This window comes from Grampus griseus (genome assembly GCF_964374135.1).
Source record: "Grampus griseus genome assembly, chromosome: 7".
NCBI classification, from domain to species: Eukaryota; Metazoa; Chordata; class Mammalia; order Artiodactyla; family Delphinidae; genus Grampus; species Grampus griseus.
Window position 1 is genome coordinate 15,544,914 of NC_139001.1, and position 21,637 is coordinate 15,566,550.

Below are 21,637 nucleotides of genomic sequence, written 5' to 3' on the forward strand. Positions count from 1 at the left end.
ATGTGCTTCTTTTTGACCCTCAAACATTTCTCTGTGCTTTCCCTGGGCAGGTGGCTGAGGCCAGTGAGCAGGAGGTTTACAGTCAACCCCCGCAGCCCTGGAAATCGACACGACAGCACGGCGGGCTCTAGAGGGGCCTCAGAGGAAACTCTCCCCATTGCTGCACTCTGCACACTGGGCTTCCTGCAGTGCACACAGTGCCTGCAGTAAAAGCTGTGAGGCCCAATTTTTATAAGGCAGTATTTATTTTATTTTATTTTTTTGTGTTTTTTGCGGTACGCGGGCCTCTCACCGTTGTGGCCTCTCCCGTTGTGGAGCACAGGCTCCGGATGCGCAGGCTCAGCGGCCATAGCTCACGGGCCCAGCCGCTCCGCGGCATGTGGGATCTTCCCGGACCGGGGCACGAACCCGCGTCCCCTGCATCGGCAGGCGGACTCTCAACCACTGCGCCACCAGGGAAGCCCCCGCAGTATTGATTTTTAAACGTAGATTCACGAGGATCAGCAAAGGTAGTGAGAGAGACACTGTGTAGCCTTCACCCATTTCCTCCCAATGGTTACATCTCACATAATTATACCTCACATAATTAGTTATCAAAACCAGGAATCTAACACTGGTACAGTGTGTGTGTGTACAGTGTTAGGACAACTTACCACATGTGTAGCCTTATTAGCGACTACTGTCATCAAATTATAAAACTATTCCATCACCACAAAGATATCCCTTGTTACACCCTTTTATAGTCATGCCCCCATTTTTAATCCCTGGCAACCACCAATCTGTTTTCCATCTTTATAACTGTGTCATTTCAGGAATGTTAGATAAATGGAATTATACAGTATGTGATCTTTTCAGATTGGCTTTTTCATTCAGGTTCATGCCCTTGGGATCCATCCAAGCTGTTGGGTGTATCAATCGTTCCTTCCTTTTTATTGCTGAATGGTGTTCCATGGTATGGATGTACCACAGTTTGCAGAGCCATTCATCTGCTGAGGGACATTCTGATTGTTTCCAGTTTGGGGCTTACTACAAATAAAGCTGCTGGGAACCATCATGTACGAGTTTTTGTGTGAAGAAGATCTCGTATCTCTGTGATACATGCCCAGGATTGCAATTGTGGGTTGCATGGTAAATGTATGTTTAGTACTAACTTTTTAAGATCAAGTGAGTTTCTCTTTTCAAAAGTAACATTTTCCCATCATAGATTATTTACCTGGTGAGTCAACTGGGCTGAGGGTCGGGTGAGTCACGGGGAGAGGAGGGGAAGTACTGATCACCAAATAAATCATTCTAAACCTAAGAGAGGATCTCGTTTTTATGGGCTTCATTATGATACATATGGGCGCCATAATCTATGCAGGTATACCTGCCTATACTGGGAAGTACTGAGGATGAGTGTGGGAAGTCCCACTTCTATCCCTGCAATGGTACTGAGGTAGTAAGCATGAAAATACCAGGGTGAGACCATTTATAACTCAACATGTTGGGAAATTTCAGATAAGGCCTTCAGGGTCAAAATTTTTGGACAATAAAATATGACTGTGGCTTCAGATGGGCTGAGATGGAGGCAAAATTAAAGGACCAATGGATGTTGGGCCCTCTCCAAAAGCAACGCTTACGCAGGAATATACAACTGAATAAATACTGGGAATATTCATTTCATTCCTTCTATTTGAGGATGTGCGTATTGTAATGACCATGCAAGAAGGGGGAGACCCACGGCAGGCAGGACTCGGGGAGGACTCCAGAATTGTGTGCCACCCTCTGCAAATGCACAAGAGAACTAATTCATTCTTCTGTTTCACAGTCATAATGTCATAAAGTGAGGGTAACATCCTCTAAGCATATACTGCCTTCTTGGTTCAGAGTTGCTAGGGAATATATGCTTTCTTTAACTCTCACAGAATCTCCAGCCCCTGCCTGAGGCTACTGAAGTATCACGAACATTTCACAGGCTGCAAATGATGGGCTTGACCTGGAAGGAGCAGGTAGAAGGACAGGGGACCAGGCATGACGTATCTAAACCCACAGAGCCTTGAAGGGAGCTATCACTCTCCCTTATTATCCTTCTCTCCCTCAGGCTCTAAACGTTTTCTCGTTACAAGGAAAAACTAGAAATCCATTAGTTGTGAGCTTATGTTAACTGATGTACAACGGAAGATTTTGGTACACAATGGATAAACTGAGAAGACCATCAAAAGTCAGTAAGAAAAAAAAAAGAGAAAAAAAAAAAAGTCAGTAAGAAAAACCTCCCCCATTGAAGTCACAGTGGAAAAGTCGATACAGTATATATGACCATTCACGAAAAGAATACAAGTATCTGCTAAACAAAAGGAAAACACTCATCCTCATTAGAGATAAAAGAAATACAAAATTAAAATAATGAGGTGTGTTCATTTTGCTATTAATTTGGCAGATTATTTTTTTAAATGGATGACAAAATTAGAGGATGAAGATATACAGAGAAACAAGATATTTATAATGCCTCAGAATACCAGCCTATAAGATACATATTAATTACAAAGAGGAAAACATTTACCTGAAAGACACTACTTAAACACCTTTAAAGGTGTATAAAGTTAAAATTACTGGGAATGGAGCAAATCGACATTGTGTGTCTCCTGGTTTGACGCACTAAGAAAGATACAATATTTTTCTTGTGGTATTCCAGCTAAAAATACAGAACCTGAATATCATGAGAAAACATCAGACAAACCCAGACTGAGGAATATTATACAAAATAACTGGCCTGGACCCTTCAAGAGTCAAGGTCAAGAAAGGCAAAGAAAGACTGAAGAACTTCCAGGTTGGACTAAAGAGACAATACCAACTAAATGCAATTTATGGTTCTACGTTAGATCCTAGAATGGCAAAAGGAGACTAGTAGATCAATTCATAAAAACTGAATAAGGCCCATAGATTACATACTGTGTCTACATTTTGATAATTATACCGTGGTTATATATGATGTTAACATTAGGAGAATATTGGTCAAGAGTACATAGGAATTGTTTGTACTATTTTTGCAAACCTTTTAAAGTTTTATTTCAAAATGAAAGTTAAAAATAAGAATGTTTTAAAGAAAATACTTGATGCTGTCCTTTATTCATAAAAACCTAAGTGTCCATAAACAGAATTGATAAATAAATTATGTTTGTGCAATGGACGCTGCAGGGCATGAAAAACGTACATCCTATATGACTCATTTATGTGAAGTTCAAGAAGAGGTGAAACTATGCTATGGTGACGGAGGGAAAACAGCAGTTACTGGGGGTTAGAGTGGTATCGACTGGCAGGAGCGGCCTGAGGGAGCTTGTTGAGTTTCTGGAACTGCACTATATCTCTACCTGGGCAATAGTTACCGGGATCTAGACATACAGTCAAATTTATCAGGTTGTACATTTAATATCTCTGCACTTATTATACTGAAGTTATAATAAAGAAAAAGAAAATGGACAACAAGAAGATAAAGAATGCTGACAATGGGCTAGCAGTCTTGCATTGCTGTTCAGAACAATAATTGAGATACATTTTCCAAAAAGCAATTTGGTAGTTAGCGTGAAGAGCTCTGAAATATGCTTCTCTTCCAGTTCTCAGGAAGCAATTAAATATTTAAACTCCAGTTGAAGTAAAAGATAAACAATGAAACAACAAAATACATACTTTAGGAAATGCTTTAAAAAATTAAGTTACAATCGTATGATAAACTATAATACAACTATTAAATCATATAATTAAAGAATGTTCGGTTATGTGGGGAAATGCTCATGATATGAGTGACCAATGTTGATCCCAGTATTATACGTGCATAGGATGTTGATAACTTAAATATTCTATGTTTTCATAGAGATAAAAGGAAACAATACTCTAAAACTTTAATATTTTTCTCTGGGTTGCAAAATTATGGCAGGATTTTGTTTTCTTCTTTATACTTTTCGGTGTCTTCCACTATTTCTAACATAAACATGCATTCCTTTAATAGTAGAAAAGCATAAAAAGTAATTCCAAAGTATTGGACACCTTCCTAGTTGAAAAAAAATCAATCAAAATTCAGAAAGGAGAAGAAAACCAACCAATTTCTAGCAGAGCCTCCTTTAACTTGTCACGCTTTTAACAATATCTTTGATGTTCTATTTCACGGCTACCTTTTAAGTCACCTATCAAGAGGGGATGATTTTTTTTTTAACTGCAAAAAAAAAAAAAAGTTCACCTATGCCCTTTCCCCACCAATTAAGCCCCCGTCTCTCAGCTGCCAACATTTTACCCCCAGGAGCCCTCTTCTCACTATCATCAACTCTTCCTCCACTCAGAGGAGTTCCTGCTTTGAGGAGCTGTTTCCCATAAAATTCTATGAGAACTAAGTTTTTGCCACTTGGAAAAATCAAAACGTACCCGGAGATGACAGAGGACATTTCTCCTGGAGGCATGATTACAAATATATGGCATTAACAAAAGCAAGTATGAACCCAGTGTTTTGTTTTGGATCGTTTCATCTTGTTTTATTAAACAAAGAGGTATAAAACTGCCATAAGCATTTGGAGGACTAGAGGTAATATTTCAAAATAGTTTGAGGAAACCATTACTCCCCTTCCCAAGATTCCTAACCGCGCCCTCAAGATCTCTGGTGGTTCACTCATCTCCCTCCCATCCACCCTGGCCCATGCCTAAGGATTTTTTCTTTGTTTTCAAAACAGTTTGCTAATTAGCCCACACGGTTTGAAGCAAGAGTGAGAGGAAAAAAATGTGAATCAGTTTCGACCGGATTTTTCCGTATCTCGTTTTCTTAATATGCAGAAAGTATCTCACCAGGCAAGCAGAATTGTAAAGACCAGCGGATGCCCCAGTTTTAGGATTTCCATAGTTTTCTAACACAGATAGGAGCCTTCTATATGTGTTGCCAGGAGACACTGACAGTATTTTCTCCCAGGAAAATTGTATGCCAAATAAAATGTAAGAAGAATGCCTTTGCTCGAGACATAATTCTTATCGGGACAACAGAGGATTTAATCATTAACTATACCCACAGAGGTGAAAGTGCTTTTAAAACTGGAAAATTTCAACACCTCAATTATAAGAAAGGTAAAATTAGATTAGACTTGCTGTCAACGCCTTCCTAAAAAAAGCACAGTTATCTAATCACATTTTAAAGGTTGACAGGTGTTTCACCGTCATCAATTTTTAGCAATACCTGAACTCCCTTCACGGTGTCCAACAGAAGACAGCAAACCAATAAAAAAGTTATTCATTAGTCAAAAACCTTCATCAGTTTCCTGGTAAAAAGGACAGAGCTAACACCGAAAAAAAAAGCCATTAAGCTAAAGAAAGACACAGCCAGGTAAAGTGTTCAGGGGTAAAATGACCCCAGTTCTGACAGGAGAGGGCAGGCGACCACATTTCTGCCAAGAAAGAAAATGTTGAGTTTAGCACACCCTTACATGCTTCATTCAACAGGGATCGTTAAGTTCCTGTTGACAGGTTAATATGTTCCAAGCATATGTTAGACTGGGGATGCACAGGTGAGGAAGAGGACCCTGGTCCCTCCCTCACAGCGCCCCCCCGCCGCCCCCATTCCCAGCTTCACAAAAATGCTAGAACTAATGATTTAATTCCAATTATGTGCAAGTCTTCGGAGCACTAGAGACCAGCATGTTCTGGTTGCAAGTGGAGAGCCACTCAGGTCCCCTCCAGTGAGAGGAGTTGTAAAGTCATCCTCAGAAGTAAGGAAATACACCTGCAGCGGTGTGAGCCTCACCGTGTGCCATTCCAGCTCAAAGTCAGCAGTCCTCTAGCACCTCCCCCCTCCGAAGGGGAGTCTACCACTCAAGACTTGCCTTCTTTCTCCACGTGGAGTTTTTCCTGCTGCTTTTGCCACCCACTGGTGCAGGCGTTCTGCCCTCGTCTCTACTGTGGACATCTGCCTTGCTACTGCTTTTTCTGTCTCAAGGCTTCTGTTTATGACCTCCTTTTTCTCTCTGAAGTCCATCACGACTCTACCATTTATGTCTCTACGTCTGAGGTCTGGATCTTCCATTCAGAGTCCCTAAGGGAGCGATCTGATTGGTTCCATTAGTCACTCTCCATTACGCAGTATCCCAATTAGGTGAAGTTCCCATGCAAGGCCATTTCATAAGATGCTGACCAGCCTAAAGAGGCTGCTTTTGACTCAAGGGCTGACCCCTGATCCAGTCAGCTTGTAGCCATAATGATGGGGTCCCCTGATTCAAAACATGGCAACCTACATCTTAAGAAACCATTTGTGGTCTCTTCCCTCCTAAGGCATTTACAGGCGCAGGAGACACTCAAAGTATCACCAAGAACCCAAAACAGACACTAAGGCTTGATTTAACATTAATTCCATATTTGCTGTTGTTTGAATATAACATCGCCATTTCTATTTTTTTTTTTTTTTTTTTTTGGTACGCTGGCCTCTCACTGTTGTGGCCTCTCCCGTTGCGGAGCACAGGCTCCGGACGCGCAGGCTCAGCGGCCATGGCTCACGGGCCCAGCCGCTCCGCGGCACGTGGGATCTTCCCGGACCGGGGCACGAACCCGTGTTCCCTGCATCGGCAGGCGGACTCTCAACCACTGCGCCACCAGGGAAGCCCAACATGGCCATTTCTTAAATGCTTTAGCACCAAGTCCCTCAGTGCCCCACAGAGGCATTGCCATTCAATCCCACACTCTTTCCGATTAAGCACACTGACACCCGAGAACCTTTCTCAGCACCGCGCCTGAGTTGAAAATTCTGATTTGGCACATGGGATGAAATTGATTTGCCATCCCCCTGTCTATAGGATGAAGTCCAAGTTCTGCAGGAAGCCACACTAAGGGTTTAGCCTGAAACTCTGGCTCTAGCTCAACACTCTATCCAATATAACCTCACCAGTTTCCTTACACAACGTGTGCTGGATATTCTCCATTCGTCCTTCCAGATCCACTCTCCATGTTTCTCCAGGGAGGCCGACCTTCTCGGATTGCATCAGCCCAAGCTCCCTGGCTTCTGGTTGAATTTGGACGAGGAGAGGTATTGGCAGGATATAAGAGGGCACACAGAGAAGAAGTGTGAGATGTATTTCCCCCTCTCCTCCCGCCTGGCTGTGGCTCCTTCTCTACTAAAGGCCTCAGCTCCAGTCAGGGGCCTCTCTCTGACAGCTAAGCTCTCCTTGGGTCTGGGGTTACCAGACGCTATCCTCTCCCCTTGCCTTTCTAGGCTGAAGTTGCCTGTTCCAGGACACTTCATCCTCCCGTGCTGATTTTTTTCCAGCCCTGCCTACATCTTTGTAAATGATCCCATCTTTGAACTCCCTTCAATTACCCACCCCCTTTTAAAAAATTTTAAATAGACTTTTATTTTTTTAGAACAGTTTTCAATTTACAGAAAAATGTATTTTCTTCTATTTATTTATTTATTTATTTTTGGCCAGGCTGCATGGCTTGTGGGATCTCAGTTCCCCCGACTGGGGATTGAACCTGTGCCCCTTGCAGTGCAAGTGAGGAGTCCTAAGCACTGACTAACCTTGAGTCCTAACGCTGGACTGCCAGGGAATTCCCAATTTAGAGAGAAATTTAGAACATAGTATAGAGAGTTCCCACATATTCCACATTCTTCCCATATACTCTGCAGCCCGTTTCCTGATCTTTAACGTCTTATTAGTATGATTCACTGGTTACAATACTAACGGGTTATTTTTAACCAAGGTCCATATTCTTTTCAGACTTCCTTAGTTTTTACTGAATGTCCTTTTTTTCTGTTCTAGGGGCCCATCCAGGACTCCACAATTACACTTAGTAGTCATATCTCCTTAGGTTCCTCTTGGCTGTGACAGTTCCTCAGACTTTCCTCGTGATTGATGACCTTGACAGTGTTGAAGAGTACAGGTTTTTTGTAGAATGCCCCTCAAATGGGATTTGTCTGATTTCTTTCTCATGATTAGAATAGGGGTTTGGGTTTGGGGGAAGAAGACCACAGAGGTGAAGTGACATTTTCAACATGTGTCAAGAGTATATCGTTTCAACACAAACCAAGAACACATCCATCATCATGACTTATCACTGATGACGTCAGCCTTGATCACCTGGCTGAGGTAGTGTCCATCAGGTTCCTACATTGTAAAATGTAGGGGCTCTTTCCATATTGTACTCTTTAGAAGGAAGTCACTGTGTGCAGCTCACACTTAAGGAGAGGGAAGTTATGCTTTCTCTCCTTGAAGTAGAGTAGAACCTACGTTATATCGTTTTTTCTTTCTTCTCTTTTTCTTTGGTAAATTGAGGTAAAATATTCATAACACAGAATTTGCCACTTTAACCATTTTTAAGGGTTTCAATGACCCCTTATCAGTAGGCCATCTGTCTCCTGCTGGGACTCTTATGATACCCAAGTTGAACTTGTCACTATTCATCAAAAATAATAACGTGTCTTTATGTTTTATTACATGAGATTTCCATGTAAAGAAAAGAGATTCTCACATTTTCATCTACTTGCCTCGTACTTGACTCAAGATGTCATGGGCTCCCCTAGGGATCACCATTACTCCTGCTACTGTCTCCCTGACCACATATTTCTTCTTCTATACTCTAGCACTGGTTGCATTGCACCATTTTCTTGGTGGCTTTCCCAGGGCAGGAACTAAATCTTATTTATCTTTGTATCTTTAAGGCTGAGGACGGTCTCAGAAACCCAGTAGCTGATCAATAAATGTTAGCTGGAAATAAAGGAAGCAAAGATGAGATAGAAGCAGAAGTGGCTTATTTTCTCCAAAGATTAAAGAGAATGTTAATACCTAAGATTGGTGAGGGTATAGGAAAACCTGCACTCCTAGTTACGTATCCCTCCACCCTTTCTGTGGGACAAGTTGGTAATACCTATAAAAAGCCAACATATATGCATATTTCTACACAGCAATTACAAGTCTGGAAATTTAAATTAAGAAAGCAATCAAAGACTGACATCAGTCTTGGCCATGATTTTTGGATTTGACACCCAAAGTCGAGGCAGCGAAAGCAAAAATAAACAAGCTGGACTACATCAAACTAAAAGCCTTCTTCACAGCAAAGGAAATTCATCAATAAAATGAAAAGGCAACCTAACTAAATGAGAGAAAATAATTGCAAATCATATATCTGATAAGAGAGGTTAATTTCAAAAATATATTAAGAATACAACTCAAGAGCGAAAAACCAAACAACCCAATTTAAAAATAGGCAGAGGGGGCTTCCCTGGTGGCACAGTGGTTGAGAGTCCGCCTGCCGATGCAGGGGACATGGGTTCGTGCCCCGGTCCGGGAAGATCCCACATGCCGCGGAGCGTCTGGGCCCGTGAGCCATGGCCGCTGAGCCTGCGCGTCCGGAGCCTGTGCTCCGCCACGGGAGAGGCCACAACAGTGAGAGGCCCGCGTACCGCAAAAAAAAAAAAAAAATCAGGTTGAACATTTACCGAGTGATTATCTTTGGGCAGTGGTATAATGGGCATGGATTTAACTTTTTCTTTGTATTTTTTCCAAGTTTTCTCATCTGAACAATATCTGCAACTAGAAAAAGATCAAATGTACCTTTTCAAAGTGGCTTATTTTGTCATTTCCTACCTGAGCACCCATCTGAAGATAATCAACACTTGAAGACTGATCTGTCGGCCAGTTTAGATATAATCAAGCCCAGACATCCACAGCCACCATGACCTCTGCTTCCAGCCATCACCACCTTGTCCTGAACACACTAAGGTGGTGGATCCCAGGGGAAGAGAATTCAGAGCTTCCCCCTTCTGTTTGCCAGCTTCTCTGGGGTCCCACTTCTGACCTGGATCCTGGACATGGGTTTTTTTGTTTGTTTTGTTTTTAAAGCCCCTCTAACTGACTGTAATGTACAGCCACAGTTGGAAACCCACGGTTCTATTCTACTCTGCTCACTTTGCAGGTGGGACAACAGAGGCCCAGAGAAGTTCAGAATGATCCCAGGGCAGACAGACCTAGATCCTGGTCTTTTGATTCCTGGTCCTTTGCACTTAAGCAAACCCATAAAATCAAGGGTGGGGTTTTGTAGATTGACAGACTTGGAGCACCCCAAATGTTTCAAGAGGAAAACGGGGAGTGCAAAAAGACTTCTAAAAATAACCTAATTTTGATCCCTTCCCCAATCCAAGTTTAGAACTATGTCTGAGCAAATAGTTATCCAAAAGTATTTATTGAGCACAGTACAGTTTGGAAAGATTAACCACGGTCTAACATAACAATGGGAAAGGCACTACAAAATCTAACTTAATGCAATGGTGTTGAGTGAACGAAGATAATAGAAATCAAAATACCATTGTATTCAAGGTTGGCTTTAACCCAGAACAAATAAACATAATTCCGAGACCGGCCTCTGCCCTCCTAGCTGGGTCCTAGGACCCCTGTCTCTTTCTCCTGGTGACTGCCAAGAACGTCCTCCTCTGGTTACCCTTGCAAACCAGTTACACTTGTAAACCAAAAGCAATAGTTTCTCTTTCCATCCAGTCTCTACCCTGCCCCCAACCAGTCCTAACACCTCACACCTTCCCAATGAGACAGATAGAATGAAGCCTCGGATTGTTTCCCTGGAAGGTGTGCACGGTAGAAAAAAGTTTAGACTTAAGTCACCGATCTGACCGTGTGATATCTGGAAAGCCCTCAACAAAGCATTCAACTCTTTAGGACGCAAACCTTTTCTGTCTGTGACATGCATGGCTACTGGGAAATCTATGAGGGCCAGTCTGATTTATTCAATGACAGCTTTGTGCAAGCCCAGCCCAGACCTGGTTTGTAAACGTGTAGTTAATCTTGAAGCTAGTGGCGTGTGGTGTTACAAGAATGTGTAATGGAAGCCCTCACTTAGTCATTTCCCTACTTGTCCCTGCTTTAAGCAGTACAAGAAATACAGAAAACATGGGAGGTGAGAAAGATTAGATTTGTTGCAATCTAAGAACAACTTCGATTGTTGAAGAAAACAACTTCACTATTGTTTGAAGTGTCTTAAATCAATACCCTGGTGCTGCCTGACTTCTAAGTTATGTGGAAAAATTTGATTTTCAATATTCACGCTTCAGTTTTTAAAAATCCTCAATTTCTTATCTTGAATTCTTAGCTCCCTCTTTTTCACGATATAGTGAGTGAAGGGTGTTAGATGGGAAGGGGGAAACCCCACCATTGGCCTCACCGAATGCCCGGGTTGTTCAAGCAGCAAGACACGTCTCTGCAAGAATATCTGCTTGTTTTGCTTTTAAAGCGCAATTTTATATTGCCATCCACACTCACTAGTTTACAAAATTCACTGAGCTCCCACATGCCGGGCCATGAGGAGAAAATACTGAGCAAGCTAGACAAGTTGCGTGCATTCTTAGAGCTTATCATTCACTGGAAGAGGCGGCCAATAATCAGATATCTGCACAAAGGTGTGCCTGCACAATGTGATAACTGCTGTGAAGAAACACAGGAGCAAAGAGAACCCATAAAAGGAGGAGGGAGACTGGAAGGTGAGTGAAAGTGTCTCCTGAGGAATTGACCTTTGAAACTGAAGGATGAATGGGAGTTTATTTAGAGAAAGAAGGACAGGGAGCTCAGGGAGGCACAGGCCACAGGCCAGGCAAAGGCCAGAGGCCAAGGGGAAGAGTAGTTGTTGGAGAGAAGTTTTGTCAGCTGTCCCCTTAAGGTCTTATCAATTATACGGGGCAGGTATGCAATTGTTTTCTTTTGGCAACTCCACCTGTACTTGCAAAGTATTAATCTTTCCAAGTCACTTGACACCAACCCACCTTTAAAAACATTAACCCATTATTTATCAAGTGCTCTCATTTTTTCCCCATCACACACCAATGTGGTGATTTCTTATCGTGAATTTTTAGCTCTCTTACTTTTACATGATCGATAGTAAGTGAGGTCGTGTGTAGGATGGAAAGGGGGCGACCCTTCCGTTTGGTTCACTGAATGATCAGGGTCTTCAGGTGGCAAGATAACACCTCTCTACAAGAAAATCTGCTCATCTCGCTTTTAAAGGGCAAGATGGTCCTTTTCCAGAATTGAAAGTTACATGACTAAGGGTAATGTTTAAAACACTTTGAGAAACACTAAGGGGAAAATGCGCTCTTCGCCAGCTTCCTGAATTAGGGAGACAGAGTAGACCCTTGAGGAGAGAGCAACAGAGAGCTGCCCGTGCATCTGCCTGTGGGTATAAAGTGTGTGTGCACAGAAAACGCCAAACAGCATTTCAGGATGGAGACTGGTTCTTATTCCTTCCCTCTGCCCCATTTTAAAGACAACGCGAGAGGAAAGGGGAAGGGGAAAGGGGGCTCTCAAACTCATCTAAAAGTTACTGGGTGTCATGGGGACAGAGAATGAACAACAAGAGATGGAAAAAAAAAATACTACGCAGGAAGATTTCTCTGGACTGGAACCCACCCCCCAGCCTCTAAATAAATCCTACAATTTAATGCCCATAATATTCCATCGCACATGGAAGCCAGGTTCTTCATAATTCCTCAGTTACTAGATCTAGAAATCTACACATAAAGGCCATCCTGCTGTCACCAAAACTTTTAGGAAGAAAAATACGCGGTTTCCTCCACCACCCCCGCCAAGAGTTGTAATTAATACATTGTTTCAGTTTTCATTTGCCACACTTTCTACCTCCCCTCCCCAGAAGGGCAGCTTCTGTGGCGGCCCAGGGCATCTCATAGCTGCAGGGAGCCCTCCCTCCCAGAGGGCAGCCCTGCGCCCCGGCAGACAGCAGCCCCGGCACATTAGCATCTGCAGCCTGTCTGGGCCCTCCCCTCTGGAGTCCCTGTGCACTGCGACGACGCGCTGGCTTCCCAAAGCCGCAGTGGATTGTGTAACCACACTGTGAACGCCTAGAGGACAGCGTGGTTAGCTTCACTCCTGACAGCGTCTGTTAAAAGTCACTGGTGCCAGTTAATAAGAGACCCACCAGGCAGGAGGGACCCTAAGACTCTGGGGGAAGGAGAGAGCGAAGCGCTGTCTGGACGACATCACTGGAGGTAGGGGGTGGGCTTTATAAATCTCTCCAGCAGCAATATTTAAACCCGAAATTCTGTCCTTAGAGCTGGCGTTGCAGGACGGTGAAGGGCGCGCTGAGCCCCGCTCCACGCCTTTAGTGCGGATCAAAGAAAGGGGGATGGGCGGAAACTCAGAATCCTGGGGGGAGTAGTCAGAATTTCTCCTCAGGGAAGCCTCTTGTGAAAATGCCAAGGACGTCTCCGCTCCTCTTTTCAATTATGTAACTCTTACACATTTGGGAGAATACGCATGAACATAAATTTAATTACTTATGAAACTAGAAAGTCTCCAAATAGGCTGCATTTAAAGCTCTGGGGGCTTCTGAAGTCTTACTAGACCTGGTTGCCACCTGGTAGCGTTAGAGGATGTCATCCTAGGGATTGGACTCCCACCCACCCCTCCCTGGTACCCACAGCGCGGGCAGCCGGGTCGCCGCTAGGGTATGGGGCCCTCTCGGCACGGCAGGATCGGCGCGCACCCACCGCCGCGTCGCCAGGACCAGCAAGTCCGCAGGCGGCGGGGCGAGCTGTCCCCTCCCCCCACCACTGCGAACACCTGGCCCGCGGTTACCTGCGGGACCGCGACTCTCCGCAGCCCACTGGCCGGCTCCTCGGCGCCCCTGCCTTTGGCTGCGGGGAGATGCCCGAGCCCGGGCGCCCGCGCCGCGCCCTCCGCGGGGCCAGCACAGGGCTCGCCGGGGCCTTCATCCGGCGCGGGGAAGAGCCCGCAGCGGCGCTGGAAGCGGGCGACGAGCTGGGAATCCTGCAGGCTCCAGAGCAGCTCGGCCATGGTGATCCCGGGGCCGCCGCCGCCACCACCACCCGGTGCCCCCCGCTCGCACCGTCCCTCCTGCCTTCGCCCTCGCCGGGCCGGGCGCTCGGGGTGGCGGGCGGGGCCCGGGGCGCCAGCCAACAGGTGCGCCGCTCGGGTCCTAGCGCCCGCCCCGCGCACGCGGACGTCCAGGTGTTCGCCTTCACCTTGCGCCAGGCACGTCCGCCCTCCTTTCCTTCCCGGCGGGCCCGGGCGGGCTCGGGCGATCCCCGGCGTCCGGCCCGCTCGGAACTGGGCGAAAGGGTACAGGTGTCTACACCGCGCCTCTCTGCGCCCGAGCGCGCCTCCTCCACCCCTCCCGGCTGGTGCAGAAGTGCTGCCTAATGGGGAGCGGCCGAGCACGTGTGGGCCTGCGTGAGTCCATCCTGGCGTGCGCCGGCTGATCGCTTAGTGACCTTCCTTTCACTTTTGAGCTCAAGGGGAGGTCTGATTTCCCCTCCAGCTCCCCGCATCCCGCCTGTAGTCCTGCCTTTGCCCACCTCCGGCAGGTAGAGGGAGCCCCCCTAGGGAAGATTCCCAAGTTCTTACCAAACTCTGCGTGATGCAACGTCTCCCCACGGGCCCAAACTTCTTTGACCTTGCTCCACCGAGGAGGTTCGAAGTGGATCCTGAGTCATCCTCTGCGTCCCTACACTTGCCCTTGTGATTTGGCAACTGGGGAACACTTTGAGGCAGGTGGAAAGGAAAATTGATTCTTTCTTGGCTTTCCGCATTAAGAAAGATGGTGGTTGCCCCTCTCCTACTTCTTTTTTCCGCTCTGCCTCTAGACCTTTAGACCCGAAGAGAACAAGGTGTTGAAGGACCGCGAGGAGGTTGACTTCTCCCCACACCTGCACCTGCTTTAGGGATCTCAGCAGAACAGCAAAGAAAACATCCTGCTGGTCGACCTTCGTTTTCCCTCCTCCCTCCTGAATCTTCTAGCGGCACGGCACTTCCTCACAGGGAGTGAAAGGCAACAGTCAAATTAGGCCCAGATGACCTGCTTGCAACGAAAGTGCAACTCAATCCTTCTGTCTTCAGTCTGCAGCGGAAGGCTGAGCATTTCCTGGTGGCCCAGGGTAAGTCCTGCCAAGTATTTGGTTGCACAAATGACTATGGAGGAACACCTGCCACGACCTTGTTTTTCCAGATGTCAATTCAGGTCTTTGGGATGTAGCTTTCAAGGATGACTGGTCTCCCTCATGCCTGAGTTTCCTCTCTCCTTCCCAGTCCTGTCTGGTGAGCAAAATCAAGGTGGCTGAGAGCAATGAAACTATTGGGAAATACCGTTCCCCACTTAACTCACAGAAGAAGTACAGAGCTGCCGTCAAAATCCAGCTGTGTCACACACAGAGATGTTCAATCCTAGAAGCAGAAGGCTTCTCTCCTCAATGTTGCTGTCATTTACAGTCACTGGGACCAAACCCTGTGGTTTAGTTTGTTGTTGTTTTTGTGGTTTAGTTTTAACAGCTGGAATTGTAGTGGTTTCGGACCTGTTCTTTTTTTTTTTTAATATTTTTTTATTTATTTATTTTTTGGCTGCGTTGGGTCTTCGCTGCTGCGCGGGGTCTCTCCTCTAGCTGTGGCGAGCGGGGTCTACTTTTCCTTGCTGTGCGCGGCCTTCTCATTGTAGTGGCTTCTCTTGTTGCAGAGCAGGGGCTCTAGGCACGTGGGCTTCAGTAGCTGTGGATCGCGGGCTCTAGAGCGCAGGCTCAGTAGTTGTGGCGCACGGGCTTAGTTGCTCCGCGGCATGTGGGATCTTCCCAGACCAGGGATCGAACCCATGTCCCCTGCACTGGCAGGCAGATTCTTAACCACTGCACCACCGGGGAAGTTCCAGACCTGTTCTTTGTATGTGTTAAAAGAAATATGTTCCCCATGAAGACACTTGAGTGATGTTATCTCCCAAATTCGATGCTTTGATTTTCCTTTCTCCCGATTAGGAAAAAGAGGCAAAGCCAAACATGGCACATGGAGCATAAGGCCAAAAATCACATATTCAGACAATGCATTATATCCCCTTGGGGACCAGGTACTGCCTGCAGCTTCCAGTGGCTTGAGATGTCACAGTGTGCCTCACTTTCCTCCTGTGATGAGATGAGAATCCTCACTTCTTGTCTTTCTTATATGGCTGGGGTGGCCGTGCTTGGCTTGTGGCAGTATTACTCCAATCTCCTCCTCTGTTGTCACAGGGCATTCGCCCTGCATGACTCTCTGTGCTCAAATTTCCCTCTTCTTATAGGGACACTAGTCACTGGATGAGGCCTCATCTTAACATGATTACATCTGCAAAAAGGCCACAGTCACAGGTTCTGGGTGCACATGAATTTGGAGGGAATGCTTCTCAACCCAGTAAAGTACTTTCTCAGTGCCAGGCATGTGCTCAGTACTTTCATGCCATAACTAATTTAATCACACTTTATCCTCCCAGTGGCCCTCATCCTTCATGTATTTGACAATTGTGCATTTACTAGTGTCAGACACTCTTCTAGGCCTGGGGATACGTCAGTGAAAACACCAGAGGCCCTAGATCATGGAACTTATATTTTAGTGGGGGGACAGCTCATTTAAAAAATCAAATAAATCTGTACTTTTAGGAAGCGACAAATGCTATGGAGAGGAGCAAGGTGGGTGGGCTAGGGGGAAGACCTGTAGGTAAGTTGGTTACCTCCAAAAGGAGGATATTTGTGCAGAGACCTGAAAAAAAAAAAGGAGCCCCCCCCCCCCAATCCAGATCAGGAGAAACAGCATTCCGGACAGAGGAAGCTGCAGTTGCAAAGGCAGCCCAAGCTCAGCAGTGTCGGAGGAACCACCAGGAGGCCAGCCTGGCAGGGGAGGCTTGAGTGCAGGGATTGACTTGGGAGAGGTGGGACCAAGGAGGGCCATTTAGGCTGTAATAAGGAGTAATGCTCCCAGCTCAGAGGTAGGAAACTTGCCCACAGCCACACAACTAAGTGGCAGAAGGAGGATTCAACTCAGGTCTTTGTGACTCTAAAACGTATTCTTTCCATTACTAAATCACATTCTATCCCTAGAATTTATCTTTACTCTTTACTCTTGTATTGAAAAGTATTCCCAGTGTGTCATGAGTGCTCAGTAAACACTTAGTGAATGTTGTTCTAGACTAAGAGCACCCCTCACAGTTTCTAGAGCTTTGGGAGTTTAGGACTCATTTGCAAATTTTTGCATGTAAATTCTACAACCCCCAGAGGCAAGTCGTTTTATCTCTTTTTGTAGAGGAGAAATGTGAAAATGCTCTGAGATGTGAAGTAATTTTTCCCAAAGTTACAAAATGTATTACATTCTCTTTTCAGGGTCTGCCATCTCACACTGCTCTTATGGGAGGATCTCCTTCCTCCTTCACCCACTCTCTTCCCAGGGGATGGGAAAGGAATGGGAGAGGAGATTGGCAGCCATCGTTTGAGCCATATGACCTGGCCCCCGGTCAGAGCTAATTGGCCCTGGGCTGGACACCACTTGACCAAACTTGGGATCATCAAACGCTTTCTCTTTGGGCATTTGGATTCACAGACCCCAGTTTGTATCTGTGAACTAAGGAGAAGAAAATTCACAAACTGGAGACCACACCATGGGGCAGGCAAGTGGTCTTACTGCTGAGTGCTCACAAGGGAGAAGTAAAGCAGACACACAGAGAAGTTAGGAAACGCAAGCAATTGATCCTGAGAGACAGCTCCGTGGTGCCTCGTTCCAGCCACAGCGAAGGTCCTCCTAGCCTGGGTTCCCAAACTACCCCCGAATCCTTGGTAACAACTCCCCCATTTCTGTTACTTATGGCCTGAAGAGTCCTAACTCAGCCAGCCAGGAATTGACAGAACACGGAAATGGAGCAGCAACTCCCCACCTTCAAGTCACCATCAAGGGGTTACCAAAGCCCTGCCCACCGCTTGCTGCTGGAGGCTTCTTCTTGCTACCATGGAAACCGATTCTGACCCCTCACCCCAGCCCATCAGGGTGCTGAAAAGGGCTGCAGAGTCCTGGCTTCCTAAGAGATTCTGGAACACAGTGAATCTATTGATATTTCACCTCATGGTGAATCAGACTGCTTTCTAGGCTTTGCTGGAAATCTAGTCACTTTCTGTGGGGAAGCCATTCTGAGATCCAAGCTAACTTTTGGCACATAACCCTTTCAAAATTTGCAGACTACTGTATATGTGAATTTGGTTACTGGCAGTCTTTTTTTAAAAGGGTAATTTATATCTTTGCATATATGTTACATGAAGTAACCAAAGATTAATAGCCTTAGCAGATTAGAGATACATCATTTGTTGACAAATGGATCAAAACCCCAGGCTCCAAGGACTGTCCAGATCACTGAAATTTTAAAATGTAAAGCATTAAACACAGCTTTTTCTTTCTTCTCCTTAACTAATGAAAAAAAATTTTTCTATTTAGACAGTTTCAATAAATCGTCAAACATAAATTCTTGGGGTGGGGGGAGAACCTTTCAGGCTGGGAGAAATTTCAGGTTAAAACCTCCCTGCTTAACTGAGCTTGGCTTTGCAACATTTCATCCTACAAATGGTTTAAAAGAAAACAGTTACAGGTGATGTTCCTGTAAACAGAGGGACAGAAAGAGGGAAAGCAGTAAGAAGAACGACTGGGAGCCTTGAATTTCTCCTGCAGCGAACAGGCAAGGAATGGTCCAGTCCGCATGCGCTCACAACCATGAGTGTTGGTCCAGTCCGCATGCGCTCACAACCATGAGTGTTGGTCCAGTCCGCATGCGCTCACAACCATGAGTGTTGGTCCAGTCCGCATGCGCTCACAACCATGAGTGTTGGTCCAGTCCGCATGCGCTCACAACCATGAGTGTTGGTCCAGTCCGCATGCGCTCACAACCATGAGTGTTGGTCCAGTCCGCATGCGCTCACAACCATGAGTGTTGGTCCAGTCCGCATGCGCTCACAACCATGAGTGTTGGTCCAGTCCGCATGCGCTCACAACCATGAGTGTTGGTTAAGAGTTTGATTTCAGCCACGACTTCTTGGTTTGAATCCAGTTGAATCAAACCATATGAGACAAAATAGTTTTCCAATGAGTGTGGATGGATTTTGACCACTTTATGAGGAACACTGTAGGGCTTAGCCTGCTCTACCTAACTAAAGAACTTGAGGGAAGGGGGAGATCTCGTGCCAACCAATTTTAAAAGTCAGTCCTCTTTGTTTGGCTTATGCTTTGATAAAACATCAAACATCTACTAGAGAAAAGGGAACCATTTCTTCCAATTCCATCAGGCATGCATTGGGGTTGGTCAAGCTCATATACAGAGAGCCCCAATTTAAGACAAAGAAAATATATTTGACTGTTCACAAGTGGTCTATTAAGAGAGTCATTTTTATTCCTAAAGAATATTCCCTATTAGTAACACTCCTTGTTGAGTCCTTTCCAATAATCAGTTTCCTGGACACTTTTTTTTTTTTTTTTTGCGGTACACAGCCCTCTCACTGCTGTGGCCTCTCCCTTTGCGGAGCACAGGCTGCAGACGCGCAGGCCCAGCGGCCATGGCTCACGGGCCCAGCCGCTCCGCAGCATGTGGGATCTTCCCAGACTGGGGCACGAACCCATGTCCCCTGCATCGGTAGGCGCACTCTCAACCACTGCGCCACCAGGGAAGCCCCCTGGACACTTTTATAATATGATTCAATTTACAGTTTCAGTTAACATAACACTTTCCAAGACTAGGTTTATTACATAGATCTGGGTAGAACTGTACCACTTAGTTGTCAAAAATTTAAAACCTCATTTACTTCGGAATAAGCTTCCAAATCTAAGTGAAGCATTTGTGGTTATATTTCCTGGGTATATTCAAATTCATGAATCATCTACGAGCTAAAGGTGGATTGGAAAACTTCACAGACATTCATCTCCAATATGCATTGTGTAATAAACAAAGCAAGTCCCAGAATAATGTGGAACACTAGGTATAATATGTTGCTATTTATGTTTAAGATGTTAAAATACACGTTTGTGTGTGTGTGCAGGTACATATATGTGCATACGTGCAAAAGATTTGAAAAAGGTCTGGCGTAAAATCACTCATTAACTAACGGTAGCTACCTCCTGGCATGGGATAGACTTTCAGTTTATCCCATGTGAACTGTTGATGCTCTGAAGTGGCCGTGACTCCAGGAACCCAGCACTCTGATTCAGTGGCCAAGCCACTTTCTTCTGGACTTTCAGTTTATCCCACGGCCACTTCAGAGCATCAACAGGTAGGAGCCCCACACCACCTGCTAGTGCCGGCACAGCTAAAACTGTGGGCCTGGGCTTCCCTGGTGGCGCAGGAGAATCTGCCTGCCAATGCAAGGGACACGGGTTTGATCCCTGGCCCGGGAAGATCCCACGTCGCGGAGCAAGTAAGCCCGTGCGCCACAACTACTGAGCCTGAGCTCTAGAGCCCGCAAGCCACAACTACTGAGCCCACGTGCCACAACTACTGAAGCCTGCATGCCTAGAGCCCATGCTCTGCAACAAGAGAAGCCACGACAATGAGAAGCCTCCACTTGCCACAACTAGAAAAAGCCCGCACTCAGCAATGAAGACCCAACACAGCCATAAATAAATACATAAATAAATAAATTTACAAAAAAAAAAAACTGTGGGCCTTTGCTGTGCGAAAGGAAGGAGGACAATTTTAGGGGTTGTTATTCAAGTCAACAAAATTTTACCTTATAAATTCATTTCTTTTCTCTGTTTGATTTTTTTTTTTTTTTAATACTTCTAAGTTCTCTCTTTATCTCCAGCTGGAGGCCTAAAACTTACATTTCCCAAACTCGCTCTTGCTGGTAGAGTTCCAGTTTGGATTCCTTATATGAGAGAGGCTGGTGTGATATTTGAAAGTGAGAGGCAAGCAGAAGCACTTTTGCTCCGCAGTCCTGACAGTCTATTGTGGAGGCTTCTGGACCACAGACATGAGGCCTGGCAGCCTCTGGGGGTCTTGCTGTGAAGCGCCCACTTCCTGTGACTCACCACAGGATCCCGTGATTCCTTTATTTCCTGATTACCTAAATGCCACTGGCAAATTCCCTAGGTCCCCCATTCTGTTTTTCAATGGCTAATGAGCTTCTAATTTCTCTTTCTTTCTACTTCAGATAATACTGAGAGTAGTGTATTAGTTCTCCAAGGAAACAGAACCAACAGGAGATTATCTATCTGTCTATCATTATCTATCTCTATCTATATATCTATATGTCTATATACAGAGAGATATATATTCCAGTGTTGTCCAAGGCCATTTGGTCATTTATATTATTTATATATCTATACCTGGCCATTTATAAATATATCTATATATTTATATTATATTATATGTAAAATTTAAATATATAGATATATAAATATATCTATACGATTTATGTATCTATATCTATTTATATCACAAGATTTATTATAAGGAATTGGCTCATATGATTATGGAGGCTGGAATTCCCCAGATCTGTGGGGAGAGCTGGCAAGCTGGGGACTCAGGACAGCCAGTGGTGTCGTTCCAGTCTGAGTCCAAAGGCCTAAGAACCAGGGGAGGAGATGTAAGTTGGCACTTTACAAGCATTATCTTTAATCATCACAGCAACCAAAAAGTTTGGGAAAAGTTACTATTACCCTATTGGACAGATGAGAAAACTGAGATTTGGAAAGGTTAAATCACTTGCTATCAACTATAGCTTTAATCCATTATTCACTAGCATGATCAACTCACTAGTGGCCTGACCACTGAAGAGCAATCATGTATCTTAGGACATAAAGCAGCTTTTCTTCCACTCACCTGCTGTTGGGGAGAAGTCCCACTT

At 45.2% G+C, this 21,637-nt stretch overlaps 1 protein-coding gene across 1 annotated transcript in view; it reads right to left on the reverse strand.

Annotated features, from left to right (window-relative positions):
- Positions 1-13,808, reverse strand: part of SGPP2 (sphingosine-1-phosphate phosphatase 2) — a gene marked incomplete at both ends in the record, with an annotated part of 113,909 nt that extends 100,101 nt beyond the window's left edge. The window contains one exon of the mRNA XM_082658714.1: positions 13,590-13,808. Coding sequence (XP_082514840.1) covers positions 13,590-13,808 — 219 coding nt within the window. The remainder of the gene's footprint in view (positions 1-13,589) is intronic.
- Positions 13,809-21,637: the final 7,829 nt, after the last annotated feature.